The sequence below is a fragment of the Sesamum indicum genome, linkage group LG1 (assembly GCF_000512975.1).
Source record: "Sesamum indicum cultivar Zhongzhi No. 13 linkage group LG1, S_indicum_v1.0, whole genome shotgun sequence".
Classification (NCBI taxonomy): domain Eukaryota; kingdom Viridiplantae; phylum Streptophyta; class Magnoliopsida; order Lamiales; family Pedaliaceae; genus Sesamum; species Sesamum indicum.
In genome coordinates this window covers 1,471,688-1,490,390 of record NC_026145.1, presented here as the reverse complement: position 1 = coordinate 1,490,390, position 18,703 = coordinate 1,471,688, and the positions used below count along the sequence as shown (strand labels likewise).

The 18,703-nt window shown below is 32.8% G+C and overlaps 2 protein-coding genes across 2 annotated transcripts in view; both read left to right on the top strand.

The window, feature by feature from the left end:
* On the top strand, positions 13,463 to 16,200 carry LOC105170194 (60S ribosomal protein L37-1-like). The gene is made up of 4 exons (XM_011090893.2): positions 13,463 to 13,566; positions 13,693 to 13,828; positions 15,802 to 15,903; positions 16,006 to 16,200. The coding sequence occupies exons 1-4, from the start codon at positions 13,564 to 13,566 to the stop codon at positions 16,056 to 16,058; spliced, it is 294 nt and encodes a 97-aa protein (XP_011089195.1). The 5' UTR covers positions 13,463 to 13,563; the 3' UTR covers positions 16,059 to 16,200.
* Positions 16,948 to 18,703, top strand: part of LOC105170114 (beta-adaptin-like protein A) — a 7,936-nt gene continuing 6,180 nt past the window's right edge. Inside the window, 4 exon segments of the mRNA XM_011090774.2 lie at positions 16,948 to 17,186; positions 17,846 to 18,362; positions 18,634 to 18,701; position 18,703. The exon segment at position 18,703 is cut by the window's right edge and continues 50 nt beyond it. Of these exon segments, the coding sequence (XP_011089076.1) occupies positions 17,134 to 17,186; positions 17,846 to 18,362; positions 18,634 to 18,701; position 18,703 (639 nt within the window). The 5' untranslated portion in view covers positions 16,948 to 17,133.

The following is an 18,703-nucleotide window of genomic DNA, read 5'->3' as shown; positions in this document are numbered from 1 at the left end:
TTTGGCCTAATTTTTCTATATAATGGCATAAGAAATGTGACTATATCAGTATATACATTAAAATGGTGAGTCATGTCATTTTTACATTTGCCTAATAATTGAACCTCCATATATGTCTGTTAAGCTAACGTAGTGTAAATTTTATATACAATGACATCCAAATATAATGCATTTCTGGTACATGAATATACAAATAATGAAAATGAAAGAAACAAAGATGATTTTGGCCTAATTTTTCTCTATAATGGCATAGGAGATGTGACTATATGGGTATATACATTAAAATGGACAAATTTATTTAATAAATGCGAAAAAAAAAATTAGTAAAAACATGCCATTTTGAAAAGATTAGGAAAGTAAGTGGCACCGCGGTCTGACACCGCGGTGCCTCATTTTTTTTAAAAAAAAAAATAATTTTCTCTGTGGCACCGCGGTCACAGGCCGCGGTGCCAGAGAGTTTTTTTTTTTTCAAAAAAAATATTTTATTTTACGATGAATTGTTGCCAACTTCTCGTTAAAATTTTGGCATTATTATGGCGAATTGTCAGCCATCAAATATACCATTCGACTTCCCTTGATGAGACGAACATTTCCCCACAAACAATTTCAAGTTTTATCAATCGTAAATAATGAATTTTTAGCACAAACACCGCACTTTTCGGCCGTCCATTCGCCGCCACCGGAGCGACCCACAATCACGAACCACCGCCACTGGACTCGCCTCGACCTAACGGTTCTAACGAGACCAACCTAGTTCAATTTTATTAAATATTTGTTAAGATATGAAATTTGAAGATTTTCCGCCGAAAATTTGCGCTGAAGCTGTTTGCTGCCATTTCTCCACCGTCAGGACGAATCACAGATTAAGACCATAGCCGTTCGAATCCTGTCGTCCAGACGATTCCAACAAGACCAATCTTGCTCAATTTCATCAAGTATTTGTTTGTTCAATTTTTAAAATAGTTATAATTTTATTAAATTCTATTTAGAAAATGAATACAAACAGTTTCAGCGAATTTTTGGTGGAAAAATCTTCAAATTTTCAAATCTCAACAAATACTTGATGAAATTGAGCAAGACTGGTCTAAATAGTATTATTAATTATTAATTATTAATTAATTATAAATAATATTATTAATTAATTATTTTTATAAATAGTATTATTAATTAATTATAAATAGTATTATAAATTAATAAATAGAATTTAATAAAATTATAACTATTTTAAAACATATGTATTTTAATTGAACAAACAAATACTTGATGAAATTGAGCAAGACTAGTCTTGTTGGAATCGTCTGGACAACAGGATTCGAACGGCTATGGTCTTAATCTGTGATTCGTCCTGACGGTGGAGAAATGGCAGAGAAATGGCAGCAAACAGTTTCAATGCGAATTTTCGACGAAAAAACTTCAAATTTTCATATCTTAACAAATATTTAATAAAATTGAAGTAGGTTGGTCTCGTTAGAACCGTTAGGTCGAGGCGAGTCCAGTGGCGGTGGTTCGTGATCGTGGGTCGCTCCGATGGCGGCGAATCGACGACCGAAAAGTGCGATATTTGTGCTAAAAATTCATTATTTACGATTGATAAAACTTGAAATTGTTTGTGGGGAAATGTTCGTCTCATCAAGGAGAATCGAACGGTATATTTGATGGCTGACAACTCGCCATAATAGTACCGAAATTTTAATAAGAAGTTGACAACAATTCGTCATAAAATAAAATAATTTTTTAAAAAAAAAAAAATTGTGACCGCGGTTCGAAACCGCGGTGACACATTAAATTTTTTTTTTTTTAAAAAACCAATGTCACCGCGGTGACACAAAGAAGCTTTTTTTTTTAAATAAAAAATTGTGGCACCGCGGTCAGTAACCGCGGTGCCGCTCACTTTTCTAATAATTTCAATTTTACCCTATTTTACTAACTTTTTTTTTTGACATTTTTTTAATAAATTCCCCCATTAAAATGGTGAGTCATGTTATTTTTACATTTACCTAATATTTGCACCTCTATATATGTCTGTTAAGCTAACAAAGTGTAAATTTTCCATATAACGAAATCCACTTATAATGCATTTCGTGTACATGAATATACAAATAATAAAAATAAAAGAAACAAAAATGATTTTGGCCTAATTTTTATCTATAATGGCATAGCAGATGTGACTATATGGGTATATATATTGAAATGGTGAATCATGTTATTTTTACATTTACCTAATATTTGCACCTCCATATATGTCTGTTAAATTAACGAATTGTAAATTTTCCATACAGTGAAATCCACATATAGTGCATTTTTGGTACATGAATATACAAATAATTAAAATGAAAGAAACAAAGATGATTTTGGTCTATTTTTTCTTTATAATAGCAGAAGTGATGTGACTATATGGGTATATACATTAAAAAGGGGAGTCATTTCATTTTTACATTTACCTAATATTTGCACCTCCATATATGTCTGTTAAGCTAACGAAGTGTAAATTTTTCATACAACGACATCCACATATAATGCATTTCTGGTACATGAATATATAAATAATGAAAACGAAAGAAACAAAGACGATTTTGGCCTAATTTTTCTCTATAATGGCATAGGAAATGTGACTATATGTACATTAAAATAGTGAGTCATGTCATTTCTACATTTACCTAATATTTGCACCTCCATATATGTCTGTTAAGCTAACGTAGTGTAATTTTTCTATACAACGACATCCACATATAATGCATTTCTGATAAATGAATATACAAATAATGAAAATGAAAGAAACAAAGATGATTTTGGTCTAATTTTTCTCTATAATGGCATAGGAGATGTGACTATATGGGTATATACATTAAAATGGTGAGTCATGTCATTTTTACATTTACCTAATATTTGCACCTCCATATATGTTTGTTAAGCTAACGAAGTGTAAATTTTCCATATAACGACATCCACATATAATGCATTACTGGTACATGAATATACAAATAATGAAAAGAAAAGAAACAAAGATGATTTTTGCCTAATTTTTCTCTATAATGGCATAGGAGATGTAAATATATGGGTATATATATTAAAATGATGAGTCATGTCATTTTTACATTTACCTAATATTTGCATATCCCTATATGTCTGTTAAGCTAACGAATTGTAAATTTACCATACAACGACATCCACATATAATGCATTTCTGGTACATTAATATATACAAATAATGAAAATGAAAGAAAACAAAAATAATTTTGACCTAATTTTTCTCTATAATGGCATAGAAGATGTTACTATATGGGTATATAAATTAAAATAGTGAGTCATGTCATTTTTACATTTACCTAATATTTGCACCTCCATATATGCCTGTTAACCTAACGAAGTGTAAATTTCCCATACAACGACAACCACATATAACGCATTTCTGGTACATGTCATTTTTTTATATTTACCAAATATTTGCACCTCCATATATGTCTGTTAAATTAACAAAGTGTTAACTTCTCATACAACGACATCCACATATAATGTATTTTTGGTACATGAATATACAAATAATGAAAATGAAAGAACCAAGATGATTTTGGTCTAATTTTTATCTATAATGGCATAGGAGATGTGAATATATGGGTATATACATTAAAATGGTGAGTCATTTCATTTTTACATTTACCTAATATTTGCACATCCATACATGTCTGTTAAGCTAACGAAGTGTAAATTTTCTGTACAATGACATCCATATATAATGTATTTCTGGTACATAAATATACAAATAATGAAAATGAAAGAAACAAAAATGATTTTGGCCTAATATTTCTCTATAATGGCATAGGAGATGTGACTATATGGGTATATACATTAAAATGGTGAGTCATGTCATTTTTACATTACCTAATATTTGCACCTCCATATATGTCTGTTAAGCTAACGTAGTATAAATTTTCCATACAACGACATCCACATATAATACATTTCTGGTACATGAATATACAAATAATAAAAATGAAAGAAACAAAGAAAATTTTGGCCTCATTTTTCTCTATAATGTCATAGGAGATGTGACTATATGGGTATATACATTAAAATGATGAGTCATGTCATTTTTACATTTACCTAATATTTGCACCTCTATATATGTAAAGTTCCCATACAACGACATCCACATATAATGCATTTCTGGTACATTAATATACAAATAATAAAAATGAAAGAAACAAAGATGATTTTGGCCTAATTTTTCTCTATAATGGCATAAGAGATGTGACTATATGGGTATATACATTAAAATGGTGAGCCATGTCATTTTTACATTTACCTTATATTTGCACTTACATATATGTCTGTTAAGCTAACGAAGTGTAAATTTTCCGTACAACGACATCCACATATAATGCATTTCTGGTACATAAATATACAGATAATGAAAATAAAAGAAACAAAGATGATTTTGGCCTAATTTTTCTCTATAATGGCATAGGAGATGTGACTATATGGGTATATACATTAAAATGGTGAGTCATGTCATTTTTACATTTACCTAATATTTGCACCTCCATATATGTTTGTTAAGCTAACGAAGTGTAAATTTTCGATACAGCGATATCCACATATAATGCATTTCTGGTACATGAATATACAAATAATGAAAATGAAAGAAACAAAGATGATTTTGGCCTAATTTTTATCTATAATGGCATAGGAGATATGACTATATGGGTATATACATTATTTTTACATTTACCTAATATTTGCACCTCCATATATGTCTGTTAAGCTAACGAAGTGTAAATTTTTCATACAACGACATCCACATATAATGCATTTCTGGTACATGAATAATAAAAATATAATCTCAATCGATAATCTATTTTATTTTCTCAAATGAGATTAGATACCAAGGAAGAAATCACTATCTTAGGATCCGTAGCTTCATTTTACATTAATTGAATTACTATAAGAATAATATTGCCTTGATTATACAACTTCTTATCAATATTTATGGTCTCATAATTACTGCATATAAAAATTTTCCAAAAGACTGCAATCTGCCTCTAATCCCTCTTAACAAAAAGAATTCATGCATCACCAGGGATTTTTTCCCCTCTTTTGGAGCAAATAGTGCATACAAAAAGGTACTATTAACATGAGATCCTTAAGAAAAAGAAAGGGAGCACATGCAAAAATAGAAAATGAATGAAACTTAATTTTTCTCTATAAATAACAAAAATTACAAAAACCATAGTCGTACTTGAAACCAATAAAAACAATGCTTCTTTCCGCTCTTCTCCGGTAGAAGCGAGGATAACATAGACGGCTAGGATCAAAGAGGTAGAGAACTTTCTATTTCTTTATAACTCCTTCCCTTCTTCTTCGAAATATTTCACCATGTCATGCAGTTATTGTTCATACATTTCAACGTGTGGCGGTTCTTGAATTTTAGGTTTTGTTTGAGATAATATTGGCATGAGAGAGTAGATGGATATTGTGTTCGTTATGTTTGTTTTCCATGCTCTTGAACAATGTATGCGGTAACATTTAATTTTTCTGAGATTTTTCTCTTTGAAGGCCAAAACTATTCCATATGTATGTTCATTTCTAGGAATATATGATTTGTATCTATATTTTTTCATTCAAGAAAATTTGACTATGTGGAACCTGAAAAGATCCCATTTTACTACCAAGATATGGAATCTGAAATATAGCTCTTTTCTGAATTTTTTGGGATTCTTGGAATCTAAATGGCAAATAAGATTTGGAGTATGCAGATTAGATACGGGCAACAAAATTTCGCCTCACCTTATCTATACTAATTGCGCGTTGTGTACCATGTTTGATTAATGCTATCTGATTAGTAGATGTTGTCTTGTCTTTCCTGCTTTGATGACTGCTTTTTGTGGTATAAGCAGGGCAATATCATGGTTCCCTTGCGCTTATGGTGTTCTTTGTCGTCATTAGTTCTAGCAATCTTAAAAGAGTAATACAATATACATGCAACCAATTCTGAGTTTGCAGACTCTTTGACATAAATGCATTAATATGAATCCATTCACCTGTTTATTTATCTTGATTGTCAGCCAACACAATTTATAAATCGAATGCTCCATTAGCGGGAGTTACTAAAGATTTTAAAGGAAGGCTGCATGCTACAAAAGAGACTGGTTTGACACATGTGGCTCGGGTGCAAGATGCTGCCTTTTTGTTCTTTTTCCAAGAAAGCATATACATATACATATATATATATATATCTATGTTGTAAATAGCGTTTATGAGGTGAACTTAAGCAGCTCAATAATGTTTGTCTTTGTCTTCATTCACTATTTTAGGATTTTGGCTCCAACAGCATATATTTTCTTTGCTTCTGTTGTTCCTGTAATCGCCTTTGGGGAGCAATTGAGTCGGGATACAGGTCACTCTTAAACTACAAATCCATTATATTCATCTTTACCTTCGATGTTTCGCAAACGATGAACTTACTAGAGAAGTATGTATTCCCAAGTAATTTGATCTTACCAACATAATATAAGATTATTGATGTTCTTGAAAATTTCCATGATAGAGGGGTCTTTAAGCCCTGTTGAGACACTTGCTTCTACCGCTATCTGTGGGGTCATCCAAGTTGTTCAATATATACGTCTCGATTATGTGGCGTTTTGATTCACTGAGCCATCTCTTCTTTGAGACCTTACTAGCTCGGCCAGGGTAGTTGAAAATAAACCGTTGAATTCTATCTCATTGCTCGTGAGATCATCGTTTCTACGATGTATGCTTCATTTGGATAGAACGTCCGGCTCAAAATAGTGTAAAGAGAATAATCCGAATTCTTCGACAATGGATGCCTCGACATGTGTTTTATTCTTCACTTTTTCCTTCAAGTCACATAGAAACTTTTCAAAAGGGTATATCCACCTGTATTGCACCGGTCTCCCTACGTAAGTCTCCTATAGCAGGTAAACAATGAGGTGCTCCATTGAGTCGAAGAAAGTTGGAGGAAATATCTTCTCAAGGTTGCACATGATGATGGTAATACTATGTTCCAACTCATGTAGCTTGATGATATCAAACATGGTCGAGCATATACTTAAGAGTAAAAGACTCACCTCCACTAATGCGCTCCATAAATGCTTGGGAAACATTTCACGAAAGACAATAGGGATCAATTTCTGCATTAATATGTGTAGCACCCCCTTCGCTACAAGGGCTATATCTACGCTAAACCTCATACTTATAGTAATCCCTGTGTTCATATATATAAATTTACACATAATCAACTATTCAATTTGCATACGTAATCCCAACATGTCATAATAGGTATTATCAACCCACAACATTATATATATATACATATCACACATCACAAAGTGATTCGTCACAGGTAATCCGTATACTTATATTCTCTCTGTACAGACAAAATTTGATTTGTACTCTAAGTGACAAAGAGGAGAAAACTGCATACCGGCCCGACCTGCCTGAGTATAGCGCGTGGACCTATTCTTCAACAGTCAGACACTTCAAAGTCTATTCCTGAAAGAAAATGTCAGCAGGGGAATGAGCCTGCCACTCAGTAGGTAAATAACCAGCCATATCTATATATGTATATCAAACACAACCCAATTAGGATAAGTAGACGACATGCATGAAATATATAGTCAATTTGCTTCCACATAATCATCTTTATTACACCACATAGCTATCTCATAACAAGACAATCAATCAAACTCCATTTTTCCTAGTTTGCTTACCAGGAGGTGATATTGTGTTTTTTCCGCCAACTCAATCTCACCATTATTAAATTTAAGTGAATCCCCTTGATCTCATTTCTAGCATTTTCTTTTCGCACATAACTGTTTCATTTCGCACATAGCATTTTCTTTTCGCACATAGCACTTTCTTTTCGCACATAGCACTTTTCATATCGCCGTATAGGCTTTTCAACACATCAAGGGGTATTCACACCACAATTATATTTAATTTCCACCACTCCCTCATTTCCACGGTATTCACACCACAATTATATTTAATTTCCACCACTCCCTCATTTCCACATATCACCATTCTTGTAAGCATGTAAAATCATATATCAATACATTCTCATTTTCAGACACCCACGACACAACATACAACAAACATGATATTTCAACGTACTTTCTCATTCCACGTACACAATACCGTCAATCAAATCAAATCATCCATCACTCATATACTTCAGATAAATCAATGTCAGCACGAACCACAAATTCATATAACAGTAAAACCACAAATACAGAAAGCATATATAGATAATACTAATTATTTACTTACCTCGACCTTACAACGCTTTTATCTATCCAATAGGTAGTGGTTTGGTCTTTTCACTTTACCCTCGTATCCTATAATGAGTTATACCACATACAATTAATATATCGAGAATATCGTAATTTTTTTTAAATATAATATTAAATATTATTCGTACAATTTCTACTAATTTTTTAATATTCCACTTCTATCGAAGTACAAATCTTCGTTTTTCCTCTTTATTAACATACTTTATTAAATATAATTTTCGGAATATTCCTATGAATTTCCTATCAATTTCTCGCTATTATACACTTTAATTGAACAATAATACACATAATTGTGAATTTGGTTAATAGTTCCGATGGAATTATATAAATTAGCTATATTAAAATTCAAATCTAGTAAATTTAATAATCTAATTAACCAACGATATCATTTTTATATACAATTTAATATTTAATTCGAACTATTTTAAATAGTCAAACTCGTAAAATATTCCAATTAAATAGTACATCGCTTAGTATAAACAACATTTAATAAATAGACTAATTAAATAATATAATTATATAAATTAATACAAATTAAAATTAAAAACCTTACCTTCGCTGCGAACTACCGAAACAGAAAATGAAAATTGCAATTTTTAAGATTGAGTAATTGTCTTATGTGATTGAACAAACACACACACACACACATATATATATATATGGAGGTTGGGCGGTGGTGATGGCCCACCCCACTAATTCATTTCCCTTTCTCTTTCTTTTCTATTCTCTTTCTTTCGTCTTATTCTTTTTCTTTTTTTAATTTAATTTAAATATTTCTTGAAATACCCATTACGTCCTTCCTAAATTTCTTAATTAATATAATTTGCCCCAAATATTATAACGAACTTCAATTTAATCCGTTCAAGTTTTATTATATTCCAATTATGGCCCATAATTTATTTACTAATTAACTAAATTTCACAAAATAATTATCAATTAATCCCCCAATTATATATTATAATTTTTGAGGCGTCACAATATGTGACAGTCATGGCTCTTCATGTCGTACATCCTCAACTCCATCATGTCGATACAACGGACAATGTTAGACCGCTTTAAGCGTATCGTTCGGTCTCTGTTCATCCAACTCAAGCTCCAACCGATTATAGATGATCTTCAAGTCCTTTCCTACATTCCAATTATCCTTCGTCTTTTCCTCTATGTCCATCACAGTATTGAATATATTGTCAAATACATTTTTCTCAATGTACATAACGTCCAAATTGTGTCGGATCAGATGCATTGCCCAGTATGGAAGATCCCAGAAAATATTTTTCTTCGTCCACTTGTAGTTGCTACCATAACCGAATGAGAGTGTCAATGGTTGTTCAACTATAGGACTGACGTCTGCAACCCAATCGCGGATCTGCTTTCTTGTCAGCCTTGGATGTGCAACTTTATATTCCATACATTCAATGTGAAGGCTTTCTTGTTCAATCGTATGGATGGTCATCAGGGATAAACTGCTGTAACAGCCAAAGTAGCATGCCTTTTTACCGTGCTGCAGATGGAATGCCCGTGTGTTAGCCATACAAAGTGGACAACCCATAATACCGGCGGTACTCTATCCAGACACATCCCATAGGGGGGTAGGTCGTTCACAGTCCACACCAACGCGGCCTACATAATGAATGCCTAATTCGTGTCATTGTCGTATATTCGAACTCCCACATGCCACAATTGCAACAGGTCTTCGATTAATGGCTCCAAGTACACATCAATCAGAAGCTTTGGATTACAAGAGTTAGGGATCACCATCGTAAGAAATATGTACTCAGAACTTATGCACATACCCGGGAGGAGATTGTACGATGTAAGTATAACGGACCAATATGAATAAGTACGACCGTACTGCACGCGCAATGCAAACTAGTCTATGCAAAGGCCAAGTCGAACATTACGAGACTCTTTAACAAAATGAGGATACGTCCGGTCAAAATGCTTTGAAGTCTCTATATCGAAAGGATGATACATGGAGCCCTCCTCCATCTGAAGTGTAGTATGCCATGTCATGTGCTTTAGTTGCTCTCGAAACATACGGCCTCTGTAGATGGGGAGTACGCAGCAAGTACCTAAGAACAACATACTGGGACTTCTTACGGCGGGGGTCTCTCTCCCACATTCACTTGTACCTAGTTTCTCTACAAACTTGCAGTATTCCAAATCGATATTGTCTTTCCAGTACAACATACAACCATTTTTACACGCATCAATTTTTTCAACAAGTAAACTCAAATCCTTTATCAACTTTTCGTACTATAGTAATATCCCGATAGGATGTGACCGGGAGGGAATATATTATTAGCCTACTGGGATGATCACTAAAAATATAGCCGCCCGTTTTGATAACCACCGAACCAACAATCGACGCCAATTGGGATTGGAGACAACTGCTCTACAATAACTAGTTTGCAGCATTATAAAAACAGTTTGCCAACCCTGACACATAATTATAGGGGCTACCGCTGTAATAATATGAACTAGGACCAGTATCAATAAGCAGGAAGTCGTACCATCATCAGACACACTATCGTGATAAGAAGAAAAATAACCCGACATGACTGCATAAAAAACCATCCTCTACGGCTAATCCATCTGTTATTCATCACTTCAGTGTGAATAAGTACCCCCCCTCTTGAGCAACTGGGGTTTGCTCCTCTTGCACTGGAGGGACAGCCATTGCATCACTCTTACACCCTCTCATCGTCATACGAAATTCAATTATAATATTGTGGCATAAACTATTTCATACATAAGTGATAACTAACATCGTCGGGTGCTCTGAAATTTTTATTTTTGCACTTCCGGCGAGGGCATCTCATTTTGACCATTCATATGTCCATGCTGACATTCGACCCATTTTATGAAAGTCTTAGCCTCATCCTCAAACTCCAATATAAGACTTGCCCTCCTCGGGAGGCTCTTATCATACATTCATCTCATCAGTTGTAATAATATGATGATATATCACTATATATTCACAAATGTATATATAATTATATAATGTGACCTATAAGTTTATAAATATTCATTACACTAGTTAATAATACATAACATATAAAATCAAAAAATCATAAAACTAAAATAATTAAAATATAGTTTAATTAACAAAAATGGTTAAATTAGTCATTGTTACTTGGGCAACCAGCTCAAGAGATCGGCAGTTGTCTATCCAAAAATTAAGCAATTCTACATAATCAAGTGTATATGCACGAAAATCAAATAGATATTGAGAGAGTGTGGTTAATAATTAATTTTAGAACAAATGAAATGAAAATAACTTGCAACACAAATATATATATAAGCATTTTTGTGTCAGCTTTTGTAACAACTTTTGGAGCGAAAATATAGCTGTTAAAAAAAGAGTAGCCGATACAATTTCATCATTTAGAATGACTTTTGTAATACAAGGGGACAAAGTAGTCGTCCATATTCCCACGGTATTTGTAACACCCTTTCAATATAGAATTTGTCATGGTTTTTAGTCGGCCTTTGTAACGGCAGTACATTTTTTCTACTAGCCGTCCCAAAAATTATATGAAACTAATAACGGCAAAAAATAATTATTGAATTTTGTAACAGTCTTTCTCTTTTAATAATTTGTAGCGGCCTTTTATGCATTGTTTGTAATGGCGGACATTATAAGAAATATTGGTCGTTTCTAATTTAAAAAATAATTACAAAAATCGTGACCAATTGTAATGACTTTTGTGATATACTTACTTTGTAATGTCCCCTTCAACGGTTGGTGCAGTTACAATTTAGTAAAAATTTTATTATGTTCGATATGACATCATCACAAATTATTCTTTACAAATTTGAAACAAAAGTCATGCGTATTGTAAAGTAGCCATTACAAATTCCACTTTTTTTTGTAGTGGGTGTTTGGTTATGTGGTATAGATGAAAAGAAAGTAAAACTCGATGTATATAAAATTCTTTGGGAGTCCAATTTTATTTTCCTCCAAAATTGGGCGGTTAAGTAAAAGTATAAGGCAAAAACGACAAAAACCTATAAATTTTATTTTTATTTACTCTATTTTTCATATGTATTTTAATTTTCCTTTAATTCTTATTTTCTCCGCACTAATAATACTGTACATAATCACCAGAAAGAAAAGATAACAAAATGCTGAAAGCCTACTGCATCGAAGTCAACGATAAATTTTTTTATTAATAAAAAATATTCTTGTTCTTGTTTTATAAATATCTTTATTAATAAGATTTTTAAATCTTTAATATACTAAAACTGTATTAGTATAATATTTATTTATTTATTTTTTAATACAAAATGAAGAGAATGATTATCCAATAAAATTACAAAAAAATAGTTTTTTCTTCTTAATATGATTTTTTCTCGTACCAAACAAGTGGAAAAAGTATTTGGGATTTACTCTCCTCCCAAACATACCAAACAATTTGAAGAAAAATAATTATTCTTTTCCTCCTCCTCCCCTTTTCACTTTCTTTTCCTCTTATTTGAACCAAACAACCTTATATACTTAAAACTCAATAAATAGTATAGATATGCATCGAGTGTGAAAATAACAAGACAAAAGATAAAGTTCGAGAGTACGAAGAACCATTGGGCCAAATGGCGGCTAGCCCAGATCCATTAACTTGGGCTTCTGGCTATAAGGCCCATATATCACAATGCAATTGGGATATATCAGATTAAGAGGGTGTTTATAAATTTTTTAAAATATTTTATAGGATGCTTGAGAAATTATAAGATGCTACAAAGTGCTTGGTTAATTTTTTAGAAAAATATCTTATAAGCTCTCAAAATAAAATTTTAAAAAGAAGTAAGGAGTTGCCAACTTATTTTAATATCTTAGCAAATCCTTTCAAATAAGTTATAAATGTGTCATTTTAGTATCTTATAAGTTTCATAATCTTATTTTATCCAGAAATTTCATTAACTTATTCTTAAAATAATATTCGACATCTTATAAATTCTAAAAGCATCTTATAAGATGTACGAACTTATAAGATATTTTAAATAAACTTAGCCAAACACCCCTTAAGGTTACGAGTTTTGAGCTACGCTGTTTTAGAGAAGTCCAACAACTCAGGCCCCAATATGCAGAGCCCATTTAACAAGCCCAATCTGAATCAACGGTCCAATGAGCAAAGCCCAACCCACTAAAAATTGGACAAAAAGCCGTAATTTCTCCCTCGTACAAACACTATTCCCATTTTTCAGCACCAAGTTTCCGATTGATCGCTAGGGTTTCTCCATCTCCACTTGTCTGATGGTAACACTGACACGCTTTCACTCTCTGCATTCTTTATTTATCAATCGAAAACGATTGCAGGTTTTGTGAATTTCTCTGTATGCGGAATTTGACGTTGTTTTGGGTGGTAATGATGAGCATTAATAGGGGAAGGGAACGGGGAGTTTTGGAAAGAGAAGGAACAAAACACACACACTGTGTGTGAGGTGCGGCCGCCGCAGCTTCCACATTCAGAAGAGCCGTTGCGCCGCCTGTGCTTACCCCGCCGCACGCACCAGAAAATGTATGTATTCTTATTCATATGTATGTTTACGGGTTTGCCTACTTGTGCGTTAAACTATAGTGATTGGAGTGTAGTATTATAATCTATACTATGTATTAAATGCGAGCACTCACTTAATTTTGGTATGTCATTTATTTTTAAAATTTCAAATTAATTAAGTAATTATTTCTTAACTTCTCCAATCATCGTGGTTTTGCATAACTACGTTTTGTGGTTATTTTCTTTCATTCATTTATTTTAGTTTTCCTATATTATTTATTATCTTTGTTTGTCAATTTTTTTTACAAAATCAAAATATTTATATTAATTTATTATCTTAATATATATTATTAGGTACTTTTTTAAACTACAAAACCTAATATACAATTTATATAAATATTTTCTTTTAATTCATTTTTAAAAATTATGCACATACATAGGATTCTGTGCCATATTCACTAGTTTAGAATTATGCCGGGAGTTGTTACTGTAATTGCATTTTCGCGTAATTGGAAAACCACTGAAACCGCACTCAATTGGCGTTGGCTTGGTCTTGAGCTAGTAAAAAGAGACCAGAATTTAACAATTGGGCTTCGTGTTATACTTATGTAGACTGCAAAAACCGCGCTCGACGGCTACAATAATAATAATAATACTATACTAGAATTCTTTATACATTTATAGAAAAGTTTTAATAGTACATGAATTAATATTCAAGACTAATAACAATTACGATATTTTTATTAGTCTTGTATAATATATATGTTTACATATGCAAATAAAATCAATTAGTCAACTAATTATTGGTTATTGATCAGTTGCTATATTTTCTAATACAATTAATAAATGCAAAAACTCAAAATAGATGATATCATCATATTGTTATAATATGATTTCATAATCATCTTAATATCTTATTTTATTTTAAATAATATATTTTTATAAATGTTATGATAAGTTTCTTATATAATTAAATTCGAAGGACTTTTTCACAATCTTATTCATAACAAATTGTTGTTTAAGTTCATTTTTCCCCTTCAAATGAAACTTCCGTTAACTTCAATGGTTTCATTAACGGAAGGACTAGACAAGCCAAAAAAACAATAATTTGTTTGAGGACCAAAATAGCAATTATCCTTATGAAGTTCTGTACTGATTTTTTATGAGTTCATGTTATTACTTGTACAAATATGATGGCAGCACTAACATGTGTGTTGTGGTATTTCTTCTGGGAGTGTATGGGACAATGGTGATGAGCCTTACAGACCTGTAATGATTTGCGAATATGATCGCAAGTTTTAATGAACATCTAAGGGACTGAGTTGTTTGTCAAATTTGTTACTCCCATATTCTTCTCTCTGTCTCTTGTCAGTAAGAATGCAGCAACAGTTATTTTCAGTTCAATTTGTGGTGATTCCTTGCTGAATCGGAATAGGAAATGATTTTCTTTCGAGCTTTACAATTCTTTTGCTTCTTTTTTATAGTCTTGACCTAGTAATTAAAGTTTGTTTTTTTGGATCTCAAAATGTTGCAGTAGGTATGATATGTTTAGAAGCCTTATATGTTATAATGCCAAGGTAGATCTATTACCACTAAAATTTTCAGATTGGAGCAATTGAAATGGATATGTATTGGAAATTTAACTCCAAAATGATGACATAGATCAAAATATTGATCAGCCAATACAACAGATTATAGATGTAGGCTGAATCATAAGAAACATGCTAATATGTGGAAATTCAATTGTGAAGTTTGATTGCATATTTGACTGACTTGTTACATTGATGCAAGAGTGAGTGCCTTGCTCTATTAAGACCCCTCCGGTATCTATTTCTCAAGTTGCTCTCAGTACACCTGTGATTCTACTTCAGTTTGAATATTGTAATTTCTTGGAATCATATGATTTACACACAAAAACTGCCATCACTTCTTTTTTCCTGTGTGTGAATTACAAGTTTGATGATATGTGTGCGTGTTTTGTGGTTGGGTCACAGATAACTGGAGTGTGAAAGCAATTCGAAGAAAAACCACAGGAACGGGGCGCATGAGATACCTTCGTCATGTTGCTGTTAGGTTCAAGAGCTGCTTTAGAGAAGGCAAGCAAGCAATATTCAGTCTGTCATCTCTGTTACCAACATATTCTTGGTTTTGTATTTATCTCACATAAACTATCTTGCAATCTTCTCTCTGAATTGTAGGTACTATAGCGAATCCAAGAAAGAAGAAGGGTGCTGCTGCTGCTTCTTCATAAGGTTTCAAAGGAACAGAGATGAACTTATAAGTTTTTATCGAAAATTAGAGTTTTTGATTCAGGCCCTTGTAATCTGTAATGAATGTTTTTCTATCTATAATCCAAAAGGTGATGATAATCTTTTTATTCTTGATGTTATAAATATACTTGGCAAATAGTTGGGTAGAGTATATGTTAAATCTCTATTTCCTCATCTCTTGCTTGCCAATGTTCAGTACTAGTTGAGATTTAATTTTGGAATGGATTAAGAGAAAACATCTTATATGCTCATAAATATATTTTATAATACGTTTTATGAACTTAGATTTTATTTCAAAATAAATACTCTTGAGTATTTGCATAGATATGTAAACTTGTATAATGTTAGGAATGATGATTTTGTAGTTAATATAATAAAAATTGAATAAACTTGTTAACATTCTAAAATTGAAGTAGGAAACTCTTTATTTCTTTTAAGAAAATTTATAAGTTTATAAATTCAAGATATTTTTTACTTAATTAATTGCATTCAACTTTATCAAAACTTAAAAAAAGGGATAATTTCTTCTTTTTTGAACAACAATGGGTATTTTTATAATTAAACCATAACAAAATTACTGCATTTAACTTTACTGAAATGTGATTCCATTCTACGAAAACCCAACTCAAAACACATCTAAAGCATAAGATAAGATCATCATATTTGTACAAGTATCAAACTTTTGTGCTTTTCCCGTATTATCCCTCCCTCCGTTGTGTCCTTTTGAGAGCTTAGTAGGGGCAGGAACTGAAGAAAAATAAGAATTATTGGGGAGGCTAACGTAATTAACAATTTTTATGAGCCCCCGAGCGTAAAAATGAAAATTCCAATACTTTTTATTTTTATTTCTATTATTTATGAATGTGTGAGTGGGTGGGGGTATAAGGTTGCTGCCAATATCTTCTCCGTTTGCATATTTGGGATCAAACTCTACAGTCTCCGGAGATCCAATTCAGCCGTCACGATCCAACTTTCTTCGCTTGTATAGATACTCAATTTTCACTATCTCGCCCAACAGTGTGAATTGATTGGATTTGGAGAAATCAGGAATCGGCTATGGCACCGCCAGCTCAATCTCAGCGATCCCCTTCCCCTTCTCAGCCATCTGGGTATTCTTCCAATTTCTATACTTCTCTCTGTGCCTGTATGTGTGGTGCGTGTGTGTATATATATACCTGCGTGGTTTGTTTGTAATTTTTGGCGGAGAAGTTGAAGTTGGAGTATTTGACGGTGCATTAAACTGCCAAACCACTGATAACGAAAATCAAAACCTCAAAGACATTGTGGAATTGAGATGGTTTCTTATTTTTGAAGGGTAAAAGTAGATTATAATCCTGGGATGGGGGTCTAATTCACTGTACTGATTCTTGAAACCTTCTGTGTAAGGGAGTGGATTTACCGGAGATTTTATGCTCAATCTCCACCCAGAAAACATGAGCCCACCGTCTGTTGAAATTGGGAAAGAAAGAAAGAAACTGTTTTGCTCACTAGTTCTTATTGTTGTATGTTATATTTTCGCAATGTTGGCAAAATGGATTGTCTTAACAGTTGAATTCATGTCTTTTTGTTTTCCCTTTTTCTGTTGTTGACGATTGTGTATTTGTGTTCCTCTGTGTTGCTTGAGAAAACAATGGTATAAGATAGTGATTTGGGTGTGCTAAAATGGAAAAACTAGTAAGTCTTCTTTGGGTTTCTTGCAACTCAGCCTTCAGAAAAATGCAGATGGTAGTAATACTTGAAATCCTAACCTTCATTTTGGTTCCATCAGAAAAGGAGAGGTTTCAGATCTTAAGATGCAGCTTCGCCAGCTAGCAGGCAGTCGAGCTCCCGGTACTGATGACACAAAGAGGGAACTTTTCAAGAAGGTTATCTCTTACATGACCATTGGCATTGATGTATCATCAGTTTTTAGTGAAATGGTGATGTGCTCGGCTACCTCAGACATCGTGCTTAAAAAGATGTGTTACTTGTACGTTGGGAATTATGCAAAGCACAATCCAGATCTTGCACTTTTGACAATTAACTTTCTTCAAAGAGACTGCAAGGATGAGGATCCAATGATTCGTGGTTTGGCTTTGAGGAGTTTGTGCTCGCTTGGTGTGGCGAATTTGGTGGAGTACTTGGTGGGGCCATTAGGGAATGGGTTGAAGGATGGGAATAGTTATGTGAGGATGGTTGCAGCTGTTGGAGTGCTCAAGCTGTATCATATTTCAGCTTCAACATGCGTTGATGCTGATTTTCCAGCTTTGCTCAAGCATTTAATGCTCAAAGACAAAGATGCCCAGGTTAGGCCACCTTCAAACCAGCGGCTCCTTCTATAAAAGATCATCAGTTAAGTTATGCAACTATTATGGTTGCTACTTGGTAAATAAGTAAATTGTTTGAGACAAAAAATTCAGAGAGTATTAAGATTGAAGTTCAGGAACTTTCTCCTGATGTAAATTCAGAATATGAATACCGGGGGCAACATTAATTGATTGGTTGATCAGAACTATTCTTACGGGAAACTATTTACCCTATTTTTCCATCTAAGTTTTTTACCTTTTCTTTAATCAGGTGGTCGCAAACTGTTTGACTTCTCTACAAGAGATCTGGACTCTGGAAGCAAGTAAATCGGAGGAAGCAG